Consider the following 20,194-nt stretch of genomic DNA (forward strand, 5'->3'; position numbering starts at 1 on the left):
TTTTCCAAATCCTTTTAAGCAAGACTTTCTAAATTTTCATCTAAAGGTACAATGCTTCTTGCTCGCTAGCTGTTTTTGTGAATATTTGTCATGGTTTAACCCCACCTAGCAACTAAATACCACAAAGGCATTTGTTTGCTCCTCCTCTTCCCTGGTGGGATGTAGAGGAGAATTGGAAAAAGGTAAAACATGTGGGTTGAGATAAGCAGACTTTAATAACTGAAATACAGTAAAACATATACTGCTACTAATACTACTAATATTGTAATGAAAAAGGAGGTAACAAAAAGAGAGAAGAAAAAACCTAAGTGGTGGCCAGTACAATTGCTTACCACCCACTGACTGATACCCAGCAACTGGTCCCTTCTGGGTAGCATCCCTCATTTTATATACTGAGCATGATATTCTATGGTATGGAATACCCCTCTGCCTAGTTTGGGTCAGGTATCCTGTCTCTGCTTCCTCCCGTCTTCTTGTGCCCCTCCTCACGGGCAGAGCATAGGACTGAAAAGTCCTTGATCAGAGTAAGTGCTACTGAGCAACAACTAAAACACTGGTGTGCTATCAGCATTGTTCTCAGACTAAAGCCAAAACGCAGCACTGCACTAGATACTAGAAAGAAAATTAACTCTCCCAGGTGAAACCAGGACAATATTCCTTAAAGTTGTCTAACTGAAAATATAAAAAATAACCAGCTTGTAAAGTTTGGGGAATATAAAGCTGAAACTGATATGTATAGTTTTTCCTTTTTATTTTTTTATTTTATTTTACTTATAAAAGTATTTTGTACTGCAATGCTTTACAAATGTTTGCTTTTTAGAGGTAAAGCACAAAGCACTTATAGTGCTTCATTAGTTCATAAGTCTGACTCAAATTGAAAATTGCATGAAGCTGAATCATCAGTGTTTGCAGAGGTTGCTCTCCTTTGCTCTCAGCATGGGGAAAAGAAAGGTGGAATATAGTGGCTTGAAATATATCTGGCCTAAATGAAAATAAAAGTTTTTTTTTCTCCACATTATTTCCAGCTTCAGGAACACACATGATAACAAGAGTCCTCCAATTCAAGGAGCTAAATAATAGTTTGACTCATGTGTGAAATGCTGAGAGTAATGGTGACAGACACCAGAATTGAGTCTGAACTTTTCTTCAGGGACTCTGACCCAATCTGCTGTGCAATTTGTTCTGATGGGCTCCAAACCTTTGCTATAGTGTAATTGAATCACTGCAAATGCAAGGGAAATTACAGGAAGATCACCCCTAAGGCCTGATGGTTGCATCTTGCACTGTCATGTGGAACATTAGACTTTAAATTAACCCCTCACTCTTTTGGTGCTGCGGTTTCAGAGAACTGCAGGAATCTTGGATGCCTGCTCCATGTCCTTCAGGGGCAAATCAGGGGATCAGGCAGAGTGTTCTGCTCAGCAAAGAAACACACAATAACAATTTGGGACAGACCAGCTCCTCCTGGATAATAACCCTGGGGTGGTTCAGGCTGATGCTATCACTGATTTAAAGAGAACATAGAGGAAAAATGCAGCCCATCATGAAATGGGAAACCCCCCCGACCTCTACCTACTATTTAAAGCTCCACTGTTCTCTAAAATCTACAGAGTGGAGGAAAGCCAGATGGCACATGCTTGGGGTTCAGAGTGGATGAAGGATATGTTCACCCACATAAATGAGAACTTCAAAGCAAAATTAATGGATAACCGTTCAAGCCTTTTTGATCCTGCAAACTGCTGAATATTTTCCCTACGTGACAGTGGAAATTGACTTTGTGAGGTGTAAGGGATACTAGCATACTCCTAGGTGCTCCACTGCGCCTAGCGACTGCAGCACATACTGTGTTGTGTGTAATGCCATTTTCACTTATTTGCAGCAAAGCCATGGCAGATGCCCATCCCACAAATGCTCAGTTGAAACACCTGCCTGGATACCCATTCAGCACTCTACCGTAAGTTTGAGCCTTTTAATACAAAGATTTGAGAGACTGAATGGTAAGTCTCTGTGTTTGGAGCAGCCCCGCCGGGTAAAATTTGCATACCCAGTGCATTTGAGAAAGAACAGAAATGAGACCTAAGGCCAGACCAAACTCCTTGGGAAGCCTGAGCTGTTGAAATGTTGGGTAGCGGCTGAGTAGGGTTTCTCCAGAAGTTCTTTGGGAATTTAATTTGTTCCACGTGGAGCAATGGGGATCAGCGTCAAGCATGTTATGGTTGTTGTGTCCAGCTCAGAGGAGCATGGGGTTGCTGTTGATTGCTATAACTCTGAGCTCCAGCTGTGTGTGATGATTGGAAGCCTGCTTGTTTTGCCTGGTTATGGACAAAGTTTATGGGAATTCATTCATAAGCTCCTTCAGGGTGTTCCAGAAACAGCTGATGTTCAAAGTACCAGGCTGTCCTTAGATGCGGGTGGTGACACTAGGAAGCGAAGATGCATCTTTTCTTTTCCACAGTCTCATGGAAGAAAGAAAGACTGATGATTCCAAGTGTTTTATAGACTAACAATTGGGAAAATTTGCCCAATTAGATAGAAACAACTTTGGAGGTGATGGGCACTTAGTCTGCTGTGTTTTTAGGGAACAGCCTTTGTAAATACTTTCCTCCTCCTGCCAATTAGATGACTTCAGTGAGATTTACTTTTAACTATCAAAGGCAAAGTAATATTTGAAGAGAAAAGAGAAATTGTGGTCAAGTTGACACTGCATTGATTAATATCTTGTCTGAACATACCTTGTAGATAGAGCCAAATTCTTGGATGCTGGAAGTTGGAGGGCTGACTAATAGAGCTAGGATGATTTATCTCAGCTGAGGAATTGGCAGGGTTTAGTTGACATTTTCTTTGGCTCTGAACCGTAGCATGATGTTGGTCCACAGCTATCAACTTGTCACCTTTTATGAGCAGATGAATGTGAAATGAATTCAAGTTTTCACTCTCCCTCAGTCTCTCACTATCTTGCAAGTGATGGTAAACCCTGTGGTTTTGGTTGTGCTTACAATATGTTAAAATTCATCATATTGTTGTTAAGTTGTATTGAAATTGACCCACTTAAAAGCATTGATTGATCAGTTGAGATAAGCATTTTTTTTTGCCAGGTGAGGATCTAGCCCAATAACTAATTTTTAATTCTTCTTAATTACTATTTTTCATTCTCAAAGGCTTTGGAATGACTTTGTGATGTGGTCTTGTTTTGGTTTGTTTTCTTATATTGAGAGCGTTGCGGCATGAGCACAAGTATAGTAGTGTGGTGCTTTGAGAATTGGGAGTGTACTGGGTATTTGCAGGAAGTTGGGAACAGTTGTACTCAATGATTTCCACTAACATCAAGACCTGACTCTTCAAATGGAGGCTTTAAATGCTTTGGGTATTCTTTATGAAATTTGTTTCTCAAACCGTCAAAAATAAAAGCATTTAGCTTTTGTATTCTTTGTTTGTTTAGTTTGTCTGTTGTTACACCAGATATGTATGCATGCATAGCTAATATGTATAAACCTTCTATCTTGCAAAGTTCCATATTGTCACAAAAGATGGTAAATTGAGGATTGAGTTTTATTGTCTTTGTTAGCACTAGAACTGGTCTAAGATCAGAGCAATTCCAAGAAGTGCTATTTTTAAACTGTTACAGTGGAAACTGATTCAGGGACCAGTACTGCTTAATAACTTAATCAGCAGTATAGACACTGCAACTGAAAGTGCCCTCAGCAGATTTGCAGATGACACCAAGATGCAGCTCTGAGGCCCCCAACCTAAGGATGTGGAGCTGTTGGAGTGAGTCCAGAGGGCATGAAGATGCAGCGAGAGCTGGAGCACCTCTACTGTAGAGGCAGGCTGAGGTGGATATGTTCAGCCTGGAGAAGATGATGCTCTTGGGATACCTTATTGCAGCCTTTTAATACTAAAGGGGGACTTATAAGAAAGATGGGAGACAGAGTTTTTAATAGAGCTGGTTGCGACAGGACAAGAGGTAATGGTTTTGAAGTGAAACATGGGAGATTTAGTTGAGATATTATGAAGTTCTTCCCTGTGAGGGTGCTGAGGCGCTGGCACAGGGTGCCCAGAGAAGCTGTGGCTGCCCCATCCCTGGCAGTGCTCAAGGCCAGGTTGGACACAGGGGCTTGGAGCAAGCTGCTCTAGTGGAAGGTGTGCCTGCCCATAGCAGGGAGTTGGAACCAGAAGAGCATTAAAGGTCTTTTCCAATGCAAATCATTCTATGAGTCTATGAAAAAAAGGCCCAACTTATTTTTAGAATACAATTCAGCCATTCACTTAGTTGCTTTTTTTTGATTGTAGAGTGCATGTGGTCCTTGAGGTGATTGCCTACTTGGAGCTTGCTTCTGTCTATATTTTGCTTGATTAAAGGAGTTGAACGGAGTGAAGGAGCTTAGCACTACCCCAGAAATAAGTTGTAATTCCCAAATACCTCCTGCTTCTTTTTTATCAAACCATTTTCTTTGCAGTGAAACAGATTTTTCTGTCTACCTGATCTGTGTCAGACATTTATAAGCTTTTTTTTCACCGTACTTCAGTAGATTTCTTGGGAGACTCATGCAGACAGTTGGGGAAAATTAAATCATACAAAAATGAACTTCTGTGTGGTCAGTGTTTTTCCCCATCTGATTTCAAAAGTACTTTTTTAACTGCCTTGCTTTTATCGGAGAAGAATATCTGTGAAATGTCAGCATTTTGATAGAAAGCTGATTAATGAAATGAAAATTTCCAGTGATGCATCAAAGCATATTACCTGCCATGAAAGGCTTGAAAGATCAAAACAAAAAACCACAAGCAGAGATCTGGCCAGCTGTGACAACTCCATTAGGTGACCGTAGCGGGAGCCTGGGTGCTGCTCAACAGTGGTGTAATGTCAAATAATGAAGGAAAATAAACCTGATGCAAGGGTATCCTCATTCATCAGTTTTACCATCTGTGTCAGTCAGGATCCACCGGTCTGGGATAGGTTTTTCTCTCCTTTTTCAACAGTTTTGTATTAAAACCAATGTATCTTCTCTTGAGCGCCCTTCCCATCTAATGCAAGAGCAGTGTGGCTGTTATGCAGCAGTCTGACTTTTGCAGTCCCTAATTTACCACCCTTTTCGAATTTGCTGATGATTTTTGCAATTAAGAGTCTTGATTCTGTTTGGCAACTCACCATCTGCAACAGAGGACATAAGTGAATATGGCTTTTCTGTGCGTTCACAATGTCCTTAATTAGATTCATTTTAAGTCTGAGGGTTTTAATCAAGGGAATTACCTAAGGGTGGCTTTGTCTGCAATTGCACTTTCACTCATGTCTTCTGAAGGAAGTGTTTGATTATCAAATACTCCAAAAGGAGTTCACTGTACTGCTGTTTAGCTTACTAACCTTCCTATCACCAGGGTTGCTTGCTAGCTAGATCCACTATGCAAAGATAATGAAGCATCAGAGGCCATTCCTCTGTTGCAAAAACATTTGGGGTTGTCTTTTCTTCCAGCCCCGTTGACAGGGTTTCTTGACTTTGGCATTCAGAGAAAACACTCACCTTATCTCACCCTGCACCATCAACAGGATCCCTCTGTTTTTCCTTGCTGCAGTCTCAGCAGAGCTCCTTGTCCCACTTTCCTAGTCCCCTTCCACAGAAAGATTCCCCTTTTGGGAGTCATCTGGCACTGAGAAACAGCAGGAGAGAGTGGAAAAGTGTGTGTGGGCACAAAAGGCAAAGCAGCCTCATTCAGCACCAGCTGCCCCCTTGATGTGAAGAAGGGGACAGCGATTTTAAGGGTAGGAGAATCTGAGGGAGGGTCCTCACAGGGAAATGCAGCAGCCACATAAGCTGTGATAGCTCATGGGCTGCAGCTTTACACAGGTGCTATTTTCTGTAGAGATTCAGTACAAGTTTTGGCTGCCAGCCTGTTTTGCAGCTGAGCCCTCAGTCTTTCTGCTCCTCGGTTTACCTATATCTGTAACACAAGAGAGCAAAAGTCAGACCTCTTTGAGCCTGCATACATGTGCAGGATATTATTACCCTATTTACATGAGATAAATCAGTGCACAGAGGATAAAGTTACTCTGGCTTTCCCTTTTCACAGTTTATTTGGAGCACTGGAGAGACAGGAATGCAGCGATGCCCTGCACAGTGTTGGAATTTAGCCTGACCTGGGAGTTAACCTATAAACATTCCTGGTTTGAACTAATCAAGGTTTTCGTGTTCAGACTCCCTCCACATGTCTTGTTTTAAAGAAATTCATACTCTTGGAAAGATGAAATGCATGTTAATTCTGGTGGTTGTGCTCTACATAACGGAGCCAAGCAGAAACATATTGAAACATGCATATTCTGCTTTGTTTTAAGGCTATGAGTCTGGAACAGTTGCTTCTAAAATCAATCTTGCTCTCTTAAACACAAACCAAATAAATGCCTGTGTTTGCCTGGATTTGTCCCTCTCCCGGGACCTTGTGCTTTGGAACGATGTCCCTTCCTCTCCTGTGTAGATGTGCTCTATAAAACAAATGAATAGCTCTGCACTCCAGAAAGTGCCTTTGTGCCTATTGCAGGGTCTGTCTCTCTCTAAGCTTCAAGTCTTTTCCTATTAAAACATTGCTGGCTAATAAATTCCACAGACAATCCTGGTGGTGGGGAATGTTTTTTATGGCTAACGTGAAACATTTGAATACTGAGCTGTTAACACGATGATCTGTTCTTCTGCCTTTCACCTTGGCACTGATGGTAGTGGAAAATTCTGAGTGCTAAACCTCAGCTTTATTGTTAAAGGAGGTTTATTTATTGTTAATGCCATGCTTGCTTCTGCTGGGTCACTGTATTCCTGCAAATCATCTTCATTACAAAGTCCCCTGTACCTCTCTTTGCTCAAGGCAGTTTGCTGTCCACCCTTTAACTGTTTAAGCTGGTTGTCTGTACACTGCACTGCTGAGTGTGCCACCAATTGCCTATGAAGCTGCTTTATACAACATAAATCTCTCTTCCCCTTGGTAGCGGTCGGATGCTTCCTTTTCATTTGCACCACCCCTCTCCAGGCTTCCCTGGGGAAAAACATGCTGTTCCTATTGGTTTTGGCTGCAGCTGGAGGTGCTGAAGAGTTGTGGCATCTCTGGAGTAACCCAATTTACAGATTCAGTAGGTAAAGTTCCAGCTAGGCTAACGTAGTGTTGGATTAGCAGCAAACCACAGCACATCCCAGCAGGGCAGCAAATGCTTCATGCTTGGGTAGAGGCAGATGCTAGCAGAGAATGTGCTAACAGAAGGGTTCAGGAGCAACTATTGAGAGAAATAGGGCAAAAGAAGCTGTTTACTACTGTATTTCATTAAAAAGTATGGAAAAGGGGGGAGAAGAGTTTAAAAAATGGTAATAGACCCTTGACAATGAAATATAGAGACTTAATTTATGACATATGTGGACCTTCCCCCTGTTTCAGTTCATGTGATCCCTGGGAAACAAGGGAGGGGTTTCACAGTTGCCAAACAAGCTCAGAAACCCTTAAGGAAAGGCGATAATTTGTTTAAAAAGCAGTCTGATAAACATTGAGCTGTAGGAAACCATTATCTGCAGACTGACCCACATTGCTGCTTGACATTGTCATCAGGAAGCATTTTGCATGAGTTACTTACAGCGAGTAATCTCATTAAGCGCACATTAGGTATAGGATGTTTGCTGTCTTTATTGCTTCATTTGTTTTATGGAAAGCTCCAGAAAGTTTCTACAGCAGAAGTGTGGCAGTGCGTAACCTAGAACAAAATCTTTCCAATGTGGTGATTGACATTTTCTTTAAGCTGGAACTTGGCATTGATCTTTATGACAGCAATTACTTAAAGGTAAACTTTTATAGAGAAACAAATACAGATTTAACTACTTAAAATCATTGCAACTCGTGAGGCTTATGAGCAAAAATTTAAACAAAACCTAATTCTATTCTAATAAAAGCCATTTAAACAAAACCATTCTGTTCTAATGCTTTTCTGGACACTGTCTTAAAGTTCTGGTTTAAGCGCTGATTTAGCCAGCCAAATTTTGGCAGTGTCACTGCAGTTCAAAAACAGTGTGCACATCCAACTTCTACAGTATTTATTATTCCCAGAGGAAAAATATTATTGGAGTAGAGCCTTCCTGATAACATATGCATAGCTAGAGGGTGATATCCTGGGGATGTTGCTACCCAAAAGCCATGCTTTCCTGACATGTGAAATTCCATGCTAAGGTCAAACACAAGCAGTTCCGACATTAAGAGTTTATGGTGATATACACAAGAACAAAGTTGGCTTCAGTCATTATTTACACCCTGCTGTAACCAGCAAATATGATTATTATGACTGCATAAAAGTATTTCATTCTGCAGTAAGAGGAGCTAAATTGTTTTAATTATTTGTGCTGCAGCATAAAATGAGGCAGTGATTTTATGTTTTTTTGGAAACCAAAAATGTCCATCGTATGAATTAAAGAAGTGTGTGTGCACATGGCTAACAGGTGAACTGGGCTCAAGGAGAAGGGAAAAACTGTGACTCATGGCTCAGTAGCTCATGTCACGATGTTATCTGGAATCTGCATGTTAGCAAAGAGCCTCTTTTTGCTTGGCACTGTAAAAATCTATAGAAACTTGTGGCTGAAGCAGTTGTGGAAGCCAAAGGATAGGGACTATGCCTTGTTCAGCAGTATTAGATATGTGTCCAATTCATTTGATATGTATTCTTCAAGGCCAGGTGGGACAGAGCCTTGGGTGATGTGGTTTAGTGTGAGGTGTTCCTACTCATGGCAGGGGGCTTGGAACTGGATGATCTTAAGGTCCTTTCCAACCCTAACTATTCTATGATTCTATGATTCCATTTCAGAGGTGCTGAGAGTGAAATTCATCTGTCCAGGTTTATGTTATTGGAGAGCTATAAACACCTTTGAGGTGCAGTTCGCTTTTAGACTGGCCTTTCAAGTGTGAATCAGGCTATTGAAATATATGTTTGTCTTGATTAATGATGAAGGAGACCCTGACAACCAGCTCTGATACAAGTGTCTGACCTGAAGACGTATCTCATGCCAGAGGATTTTCTCAATGATACACAAGTCTGTGGCAAAGTGGTGACCTATATCAGAGACTCAGCTGTGAGACTTTCCTTCTAGGTTATGCTGAACAAGCAGTTTATTATAACTGTTCTTTCATAGACAGGTGGACTTCCAGGCAAAATGCACATGAATATAGGAATTGGATCCAGATACAGTCCAAGACATACAACATCTCACATAACCTAGTATTATACCAACCATCTTTTTTCTTAATACCTTGAATAAAAATCTATTTAACTGCAGTAGACCATATGTTTTAGTGGCATTTTCATTTGTACTTTCGGATTTCAAATCCTGTTAGTCATTCAGTGCATACATACTGTATAATGTCATTTGCACTTACAGGGATATAGAAGCCTAATGGTCTCTCTTTATCACAAATGGCTGTGAAATCTCCAAAGATTTATTCCTGAAAAGTTCTGAATGTTTCCTATGAAGTGCTTGGGGGACATCCCTTTGACCCTGTTGGTATCACTCAGATGCCACAATAAATGAGCATGGGAATCCTGCCCTGGGACTGGGGCAGCCTCTATGTCAGGGAGGTGTTGTTCAGGTGTTTCTGAAGAAAGTAATATAGAAGTCTTCTTCAAAGGCTGATAGAAATTACTCCTCCCTGAGGAATTCTGATTTCTCTGCTGTTTGGGACATTTTTTTATCACATCTGGGAACAGTAATGAAAATTAAGATTTACCTTCAGTTTGTGTGCTCTAGCTGTAGAGCAATGGGGCAACCAAACTGTGTAGGAGTCACTGGATCCGCAATCTGCACTGCCATCACTGTCTCAACTGAGAGCTGGGTTTCAGGGGCACCCACATTTAAAGGCTACGTATTCTGTATTCCTCTGAATTGTTTATAATGTATGGTGGAAACATCTAAAATAGGATGCTGTATAATTAAAGGAAAAGCAAAACCACAGAAAAGCTGAAGCTTTTCCTCCCACAAATATGTACTATGCATATGTATTTTTATACAGACACTTCAGTACCTCCTTCTTCATGCCTCTGGCAACAGCTCTCAAACTTACCCCAGTTGTACCAATCTCTGCTGCATAAATAACTCTCTGTCCCTGTCTCCAGCTAGTCTAAACCTGGTGTTCAGCTCTACCCCTTTTTCCTGTGCCACCTGCCTCTCAGTCTGACTGCTCTGGTACTCCCTTTGCTGTCACCAGGCTGGAGTTTCCTGAAGGAATGCTGGTTCTTGAATTATTTTGGGGATGGAAGAAGGGGTAAGGGAGTGCTCTTCCTTATGTTGGTGCTCTCTTTTCACACATAGAATGGCTCTCACATTTGCTTCTTCCCTGTCATATCCTTACTTCTGAGGTTCTTAAAGAGGGATATTCCTGTATGGATAAGCTTTTACTAATTTTAAACTGTTTATCGTTGTGGAAGAGGTGATAAGAAAAGTAAACAGTCATAACTGAGAGCAGTGATTTCTCACACTGGATAGCCACCTAAAAATATTTAAATGTCATGAGACCCCACTTGCAGCACTGTGCACAGTTCTGGTGTCCTCAACATAAAAAGGACATGGAACTGTTGGAGCAAGTCCAGAGGAGGCCACGAGGATGATCAGGGGACTGGAGCGCCTCCCATATGAAGATAGGCTGAGAAAGTTGAGGCTGTTCAGCCTGGAGAAGAGAAAGCTGCGTGGAGACCTCATAGCAGCCTTCCAGTATCTGAAGAGGGCTACAAGGATGTTGGAGATGGACTGTTCATAAAGAATTATAGCAACAGGACAAGGGGTGATGGATTTAAACTAAAACAAGGCAAGTTCAGGTTGGATATAAGGAAGAAGTCCTTTACTGTGAGGGTGGTGAGGCACTGCAACAGGCTGCCCACAGAGGTGATGAATGTTCCATCCCTGGCAATGTTCAAGGCCAGGTTGGACAGAGCCTTGAGCAAGCTGGTCTAGTGTGAGGTGCCCATGGCAGGGAGGTTGGAACTGGTTTATCTTATGGTCCTGTCCAACCTTAACTCTTTTATGGTTATGTGACAGTAGCAGAATGGCAATACTGAATTGAAGGAAGGAAATAAACCTCAGGAGATTGAACCCAATCATCCGTTATTGCAGGAAACACTTATCATGAAAACCTAACTCAAGAACATGGAAATGATTCACTGTCTAACATCTACTGTGACCCTCTATTGGTCTCTGGTGCTGCATAAGTATGATAAGATGAAACACAAAATACAAAAAGCCACTATATGAAGTCTATCTCATGAAAAACCAGGTGAGTCATTGGGTTTGTAATATACCTGGGTTTACCCCTTTACTGTAAAACTGAATTGCATGTCCTGATCTGTTGCATCTCTTCATAGTGTAGCCTTTGATTCTAAGGTCAAGCCAGGTCACCCTGCTAAGCAGCCAAATTATGTCACATTTGGCATTGGGAGATTGAGCCTTGGATGGTTCATAAAACTTCAGGTTGGCCTAAAGACAGCAGATAGAGCAAAAGTCCCAAAAGACCCTTTGCAGCTGATAAAAGTCCAATGCTGATGCTTAAAGTGTGGTAAGATGTCAAGTACCGAGTGATATCTCTCTTGGAATATCTTTCCTGCTTTACAGGCTTCTCAAGTTTGTGCTTATGGATGGGCAGCTACTTTTGATAGACCGAAACTCATTAAAACAAGACTTAGATAAGTAGAACAAAATTCTACTGCCAGATATGGTAAAATAAAACTAGATTTGCACCAGGGCAGGGTTTGGTTGCTCATTCTCTCTCTTGATAGTAAAAGTGATTGAGCCTTGAAAATTTGAATCCTGTTATGGATTTTTATTTTTTTTTTAATAAAGAACTGGTTTGATAATAAAATCTTGTGCTTTACTTTATCAGTTCTTAAATGCCGTAAAGTCTTTTTTACTTATCAAGTATATACTTATCAGATTTCTAGTGTAGTATCGAGACTTATTCTACTTGATTATATTCTCATCAGCTATGCATTTTCTCCTGTGTTAGATATGCGCATGAAGAGTGTTGTTAGAGATTTAAGGGTGATTTAACAGTAGTTTTTTTCATCTGCTTTTCATGAAATTCAAATAGCTGCTAACTTTCTGCAACATCAGTTCTATGGAAATTCAGCATCCTCTATAATAAAAAAATGTCTTTGAGCAGATCTTTCATGTTTTTTTTATTTATTTTCTGTTGCTTTTTGCCTATAATTTGTTACATTGTGGCTGATATGAAGTTGTGGAGCAATTATTGTAAAGTTTTTCACAGTATTACTTTTCCAATTAACAGGATGTCCTTGTGTAAGACCTTTTGTTTCAGTGAAATCAATGACAAAATCGATTTTGAAATGAAAGTGGAAGGGTCTCCTCAGTTTATCACCTCTGAAAATGAAAACATTTGAATTAGGTTTGTGGATTCATAGCATTCACAGTAGTAGTTAAGCATACTGCATGTTTATTAGGTTCTTAGATGTGCTTAACTGCTGTTAAGCAGTAAACGCCCAGAGAAAAGAGCTTATTAAATGGTCTATTTACCAAACCAAGCTTGACATCTTTGTTCATTCACATCTGATTATTTTACCACCTCCAAATGGTATTTTGGACATGGAGGTTGGGTACTGTTTTTTGTTTTTACTTTGTGATAATCTACAGGATCACTGCAGCTTTGTGAGCGAGTGAGTTGTTTTGTGTTCTGGTTCATAGGTAATTAACAGAATCGTCGGCTAATTTCTGAGCCCTTATTACTGGTGAATTTATACAAAGCGCACAGCAGCATGGCTGATTTGAGGCAGAATGGGATTGGGATAAAGGATCTAGGAATTATTCCAAAGGAGCTTCTGAGTTCTGGCTTGCTCTCAAAACACCCTAAGAAAAATCACCCTGTCTCTCCCTTGGTTTATGCAAAGCTAGGTATACAAATACTTGCTGCTTTCCTAAATGTCTTTGAGATCTATTAATATGTACAGTATTGCATAACAGTGTGATATGATTTCAGATTCCATGTTTAATTTTGTAAGGCCAGCAGTTTCATGGGTCAGAAACTTTTTGTCTTGAAACTGAGGAAACTTAATGAAAAACATATTTTATTGTACTGCAGAGTACAGACCCCCCAAAATTTCAAGGTTTTGGGTGGGTTTTTTTTTTTTGAGGGGGCAGGGGAAAGACAGGAGGTAAGAAAACAACTCACTATTTTGGGTGTTCAATTTTTGGGTGCAAACCCAAAACATTGGCTTAATAGCATATTTTATAATCTTATTTTAGAAACAAGAATGTTTCAGGAATCTATGCATCATAGACAAAAGTTGAAGCTATCAATACTCAAGGTGGTTTAGACTTATTTGTTTTAAAATAATGTGGCTCAAAAGCATAGAACAGTGAATGTAGGCTGGTTTCTTTAACAGATGTTCCACAGCCTTTCATTCAGTCTTTTATTTGTTTGCTTACTACTGCAATCTTTCTATCTTTATTCTTATTTTTTGTTTATTCATTACTATCTAAAGATACTGTCACACCTCCAGAAGCCTCAGATTTATCTTCCTTTCTGTACAGGAGGCAGAAAATCCCACTTGTCACAAAAGTGGAAGGGCTGGCTAATAGCAAATAGCTACTTGTTCTTGCCACTATGCTCTGAACAGGAAGAGCTGTGAAATATGCTGTGTGTCTAAGACAGGGATGCATCACAGGACTACAGAGCCCTGGATCCACATAAGCTTAGACAAAGTTTAAGTTTCCAAGTCCAAGTAGGCAATTGATAAAACACATGCTTATTCCTGCCCCTCTCCTCCTCCCTGCTTAGAAGTCTCCAAGATTTCAGACACCAGAGTGTTCAGAAGTACATTTGCTAACCTTTATGCTGAAGCTTCTTTCATTTCTCCTGGTACAACCTGGCTTCCTTTTTCAGGTAGGATGGAGATGTCCTCTGTCTTAACCTTATTTCTTGCCTCCATTCATAGCACTGCCCTGGAAGGTGGAAATGAGGATTTGACCTCCAGAATGAAGCTTGTGCTGAACTCTGAACAAAACCATTCACAAAAATACAATTATATTAACAGCATCTCATCCTCCATCCATCTTTTAATGGGAAAGAATGAAGCAACCTTCTCTACCCAAAGGGGCAATTCAGGCATGTGAGTAGGGTTCAACCTACTCCAGCTAAAGGGCTTTAGCTGATGTGTCATAATCTCTTTTAGGTGCGTAGGTCAGGCAGGCACCTGCAGTAGGAGACAGGGAATTTAAGAAATATCCTTTTATCTCTTTCTTATGGGCATTTCCCTCTGCTTCTAGCCAACATGCTATGTTGAAGGAACCAGTACCTCAAGGCCAGATCAGGCAGCTCTTAGTGTCACCATGCTTTGTGGATCTGCAACTAGTTCCATTGTGCTCTTCTCAGTACTGTGGCAGAAATGTTGATGACAATATGCAGTTGATGACAATACAGCCACCAGAAACCCTCTAGTGTAGTGACTGTATTCAGAATGGAGCCCAGAGAGACACTGGAAAGTAGATCAGTGATTCCACTGAAAATGATAGGCAGAGGTAATGCTTTTGAACTGAAGTTGCTAGGTTTTTCTCTATGTATTTGTTAGGTTTTCTTTTGAGATGCATTATATTCAAAAATCAGGATCAAACTGCATCTGCAACTACAAACTGAATGAGCAGCAAGAAGCTGAGTTGTGATGGAACCTAATAGCCATCAGTTCAGCGCAAAACTGCAGGACCTTTGAAGATGGAAGGAAAGAGCAAGGAACTACATTAGTTAGATTGCATTGCTTAGCTAAGTCAATGCAGAATAGATAGAAAAGCTAGGTAATTTAAAATAATTTATGAGGCTTAGCAAACTCTTAATATGGAATTTAACTGAACTCTAGCTCAGTTATTTTCTCCTTTCTAAATATAGTAATTTGCATTGGAAAAAACAGTCTGTCTTACACTGACTGATCATCTCTTTATTCGACAGATTGGCTGTGAGAAAGGATTTAGGTGTCACTGGGAGAGCTCATGAATTAGATTTCAATTCCTTATAAAATAATTGAATAAATACCCAGAGATGAAATCAGTAAAATCTAGAACATAATAGAAGTTTGAGTAAACAAGCAGCATGATTTTTATAGAGAACAAATCATGCAAGACAAACTTAATTGCTTGTTTTGATAGAATTACTAAATTGTTAGCTGCTGCTTATATTTTTTAGAGATAGGCTTTCAAAACCATCAAGAGCAGTTAGGTCCCCAACTCCTGCTGGTTTTAAGAGCTTGCTGCATTATCTCTTGAAGTTTTAAAGAAAAGTTCATCTTAATTGGTTTGGAGTTTCATCTTTGTGCATGGCTTTTTAGACCCCCAGTAGTGTCTGTGCCCAGATGGATATACATCAAGTTGCTGTAGGATGCTGACATTGCTTCTAGCACTATAGTAGATGCAGACTTGCTTTATCTTTTCATTCATAACCAAGAAATTAGGATTAAAGATGCATGCCAGTGAAATACAAAGGCCAAAAGTTCAGTAAGCCATAAGCATTAATATGATAATATGGTACTGTAGAACAAAGATTCCCTGAAAAATACCTTGTCAATCCCCTGCAAAACAAACCCCAAAAGCTAAAGTATCTTTTTCTGTAGTATTTCAAATAATTTAGCTACTCCGTGGACTCGAGCAAATTAAGAATCACTAATGCAGATAGATCAAAGAAAGAATATAGTAGCACTGTAGTGCTCACATCTGACAGCACACCCTTCTGAAGCAGATCTCTTCTATTGGAAGATTGAAGAGAAGCCAGTAATTTTGACAAATAAATGCAAATCAGTTAGCTCATTTCACCTGTCAGAAATCCTTGGAACTTAAATATGGACATTTTTTCTGCCACTGTATAATTGGGAGCTCTCCAAAGGTGGCATACTTTGAATCTGTTCCACTGGAGAAGAGCTGAATCACAGTGAATATTTGTAACAGGTATCTAAAAGGGAGATAGCATGGCTAAAGGAAATGGCAGGAAGCTAATTTGGCTGGAGTTAAAAATAGCTGATGCAAAACAGATGCCCTCAGACAGCCAATGGTCAAGACTGAGAAAGGGATGCAAAGAAAATAGGAGCTGGTTCTGGAATGTGCTCTAGGGAATCAGGAAATGTCTGGAAGAGGGCCATGGGATTGAACTCGAACCCGTCAATCAGATATACCTACAGTGGCAGTATAAGGAATGGGGTGTAGAAAATAAGAAGCTTTTGAATGGTAAGAAGCAAATGGGTACTGAATGAGTGAGTGGTGAAGAAACTTGCATGTCAGTTCATCAACAGTTGGGTTTTACTGCTTGACAGCCATCCAGCAGTTAAAGGGGACAAAAGGAGGTGTTTGTAAGAACCAGGGAGACATTGGCAGCTCTCTGGGAGCAAATTAAGTATTAAAAAACCAACCAAACAACTAAAAAGACAACAAAACTCCCCACAAAATATTTAGGCTGTGGTTCCTATAGAGTCCTATTTCTGGTAGAATTGAAATGGATGAAATCATGAATTTAATGGAGTCAGTGTGAATTCAGATCTGTGAGGACAGGAATGATACTGCAACTTAAAATAGTTTAATGGGAAATAAAATAAAAGAGCATGGCGCATTTAAGTCTCATCTTCAGTAAATTCATACATTGAGTTATATGTCTTATTCTTCATGCTTCTAGTCAAGGGAAAGTTAACCAGCAAGATAAAGTTTTGTTTTAAAGGATCATTTGAGTCTAAATAAATTAATCTCTATCAGTATCATCTTCTTAATAAGATGAATTTTGAGGATGTTTGCCAGCTGCCAGTCATTGAGATCATAGATATAAACCTGAGTCATCCAGCAAAATCTGTGTTAGTTTTAAAAGTGGCCTGAAAGGGTAAATTGCAAGTAAATATTTTCACCCTCTGTGTGTATAACAAGGAAAAAAACCCAACCCCAAACAATGCCCAAAAACCCCAGGAAATAAAAAGTGTTTCTTATAAATTAAAAAGTAAACCTATGTGAAACTATTATTTGAATAGTCATTGAGCATTTAAAGCCTATTGTTTTATACCTGTGGTCAGGATTGTGTTACTATGTTCCTGTTACTTGATATTAATCAACATTTAATTTCACTATGGGTAGGACTGAATGCCTTTATTTGCCCTAGCGTGTCTGAGACATCCATGTAGGAAGGCTCAGGGAAGACAGTATGTAACTCTTCTAGAGAGGCAGCTTGGGTGAGAAAGGGTACCTGAAAGCATGGAAAATGACACAAGCCCATTTTTGCTATTGTGGATAACTCAATATCCCCATCAAACCTTGTCAGCTCTCTGTTACCCTCTTTTTTAGATGGTTTATGACTATTTTGAATTACAAAGGCACCGGTAGAGATTCTTAATGGAATTCACTGAAAGCTTCATTCTACGGTGAAAAAGTGATTTTTTCCCCTATCTTTTATTTTCATTTCCTGTCAAGCTGTTAATTCATTGGAGGATCTGTCCTCTTACCTCCTGAGAACATAATTTCTTTAAGAGACTTTGGTAAAGGATCATTTTAAAGTTTTTTTAAATCCAAGCAGAATAATCAACCTCATCCGTATGCTTGCCTCCTTTGAAAGAATAGACTTCAAAAGTCTGTGAACAATGTCTTCCATATGTTAAATCCAGCTTGATTTGTCTCTGTTTTGTCACATCTTTGTACTCCTATCTACTAATTTATTCCTTTGTATAGTTTCTACCCTTTTAACCAGAACAGAACACAGATTGTCTACTCCGTATTTGCTTAGATCCATCCAAAACCCTTTAAAAGTTGATGCTACAGCACCAGCTTGCCAATTTGCAGGTCTCTTACTACAAGGGATGAGTTAAGTGATGGGTTAGTTAAAACTTTACAGTGTCATATTTGAGTTTCTTCAAAACTCTTGGGTGAATATGATGGCTTGCTTGACACGCTACTACCTGTAGATCTGTCTTAAAATCTTTACTACCAGCACTGCAATTGAAGATAGTTCTTAACTGTGACATGTAAAGAAATATGCAACAGGGATTGAAGAGTTTTGGAAAAAGCATTAATCATCACCACAGACGATCAGTTTTAGACACTTCTGAAAGAAGAGATTACAAAAAAAATGTTGGGTTTTTTGTTTGTTTTTTTTTGTAATAATGAATGTTTGAATATTTTTGTGTCTTATTGAAATGGATAAAGGCCATAATAAAACCCATACTAATTAGGCATATAACATAATAAAAAGAACATACTAACCAGGCACATAACTGAAGTCAGATTAATTTTTTTGAGAATATATGGGAGAGTAAATACAAAGTAGTGAACAGCCTACACATGGAATTAAATGCTGTAGAAGATCAAAGAAGAGAGTGTCCAGTTGTGGCAGAAAATAGCGTTAGTATACATGCTAATGCCCAGATTCTGCTATTTGGTGTGAATATGTATGTTCATGTCTGCCCGGGTTAATTGCACATATTCATATCCCTAAGGATGATGAAAACGCAATTAAATTACAGTGGTTTGTTTTTTATTGAGTGCCCTGTTATGCTAGAAAAACTCTGATTTTCCATTTATTTCCACAATTGTACCTTTTACTGAAAAACAACTCTTTGAAGCATGCAAGCTACACATAAAATTTGCACACCCAGACATTCACTGAGTTACTCTTGCACTCTTATGGGTCCTGAACCCCCCTTGAACCTCTCCGCTCTGATGTATACAAATTATATCCACCTTGTCAGAGTACTATTTTTATTTGTCTAATCATGTGCTGAGTGCTGGATGCAGAAGTTCTTCCCTGTGAGGGTGCTGAGGCGCTGGCACAGGGTGCCCAGAGAAGCTGTGCCTGCCCCATCCCTGGCAGTGTTCAAGGCCAGGCTGGACTCAGGGGCTTGGAGCAACCTGGTCTAGTGGAAGGTGTGCCTGCCAGTGGGAGCGTGTTGGAACTGGATGAGCTTTAAAGGTGTTTTCCAACGCAAACCATTCTATGATTCTGTGATTCTCTGAAGATTCACACATATGCCAATATATGCTAACGTTATAGTATCATTCTTGAAATCAGCCCGTTTGAAACTTCTACACAGAGGGATAAAGTAAATGCATAATAAATTCTGCATGTAGGCACAGAGAAAGGATATTAGTAGAGAGGATTGTACGATAACTCATGGTTCTGGCAATTAGCTCAGTGCTCTTACACTTATGGGTGTTTTGGTGGGAGGAGGCTCATTTTCCTCAGATGTTATATCAGTTTTTAATTTGAAGCTCTGCCAGTTCATCTTGAAGTGCTGCAGCAGTGTCCAGTGAGACCTGAGCACATGTGGAGCTGTGATACCACTTACTGATCCCATTGCTCCTAATGTGTTCAGATTTGCTACAGGTCTTCTGCAAAAGCATCTCTCCAACTTCATCTCTTACATTCCTGCTTCTATGTTTGTGCAGGTTCTATACTGACTTTTAACTAGAAAAGGATTTTATTTCTGTTTACATAGGTGGTCCCATACCTCAAGTTTAGTAGGTGTGGAGTCCACTGTTACCCTGTACTCTGTTTGACGTAATGAAAACAGAGCTGAGGGTAATTTCAAGGCCTCTTTTTCCAGTTTCAAAGATGTTTCACTTCAGTGAAGGGATTCCTAAGGTGAAAAGAGACAGATGCAAGAAAACAGGAGAGACAAGATCATAAAGGAGAAATGATAATAGAGAGGAAGGAAACAGAAACGTTACAAGGGTATGAAGTGCAAGCACGCTCCTGTTGCTAGTCGTTGATGGCATCTACAGATTTACAAGTACTAGGCAATTTAATGTCTATGTAAAGACTATATTTTACCCTGGATTTTATTAGCCTAACCTCCCACTGACATTTCCACTGGAGGATGTATTTTTCCATAACTTGATCTAGGAAAGGTCATTAGAAATTGTTATGGTCCTTTCTCATTCAGAGCGTTTTTCATCTTTAAATGAAAATGATGTGCCTGTTAAACATGCCTATTGCAGGGCATTCTGCTGAATCTCTTGCATATGGACTGCTTAAGCGATTTGGTTTCCCTGAAGTCAGGCTTACATTTGGGCTCTTTTCTGTAAGAAATATGGAAGTATGGGAAGATGTAAAATAGATTGTAACTGTGTAGTTGCTGTAATTAAAATACAGATTGGCTCAAAATAGAATGTTAACAGGAAACGTTGCTATTTACAGATGTGAAATATTAGTGTGGTAATAAAGGTTTGGAGAGCTTTTG

General features: G+C 39.7%; 2 protein-coding genes across 21 annotated transcripts in view; one reads left to right on the plus strand and one right to left on the minus strand.

Annotated features, from left to right (window-relative positions):
- Positions 1-15,716, minus strand: part of TMEM126A (transmembrane protein 126A) — a 187,755-nt gene extending 172,039 nt beyond the window's left edge. Inside the window, exon 1 of the mRNA XM_061343406.1 lies at positions 15,710-15,716. The gene's annotated coding sequence lies outside the window, so the exon portion shown is untranslated. The remainder of the gene's footprint in view (positions 1-15,709) is intronic.
- DLG2 (discs large MAGUK scaffold protein 2) overlaps positions 1-20,194 on the plus strand; it is a 1,002,605-nt gene that overhangs the window by 164,426 nt on the left and 817,985 nt on the right. For 16 of the 20 annotated variants that reach the window (XM_061343348.1, XM_061343335.1, XM_061343334.1 and 13 more), the window contains one exon: positions 1,880-1,954. The exons of the other annotated variants lie outside the window; for them this stretch is intronic. In XM_061343348.1, coding sequence (XP_061199332.1) covers positions 1,880-1,954 — 75 coding nt within the window. The remainder of the gene's footprint in view (positions 1-1,879; positions 1,955-20,194) is intronic. 20 annotated transcript variants of the gene reach the window in all.

The sequence above is a fragment of the Neopsephotus bourkii genome, unplaced genomic scaffold (genome assembly GCF_033783945.1).
Source record: "Neopsephotus bourkii isolate Nb327-2 ecotype Australia unplaced genomic scaffold, CSIRO-AGI_Nbou_v1 NB_1825, whole genome shotgun sequence".
Classification (NCBI taxonomy): Eukaryota; Metazoa; Chordata; class Aves; order Psittaciformes; family Psittacidae; genus Neopsephotus; species Neopsephotus bourkii.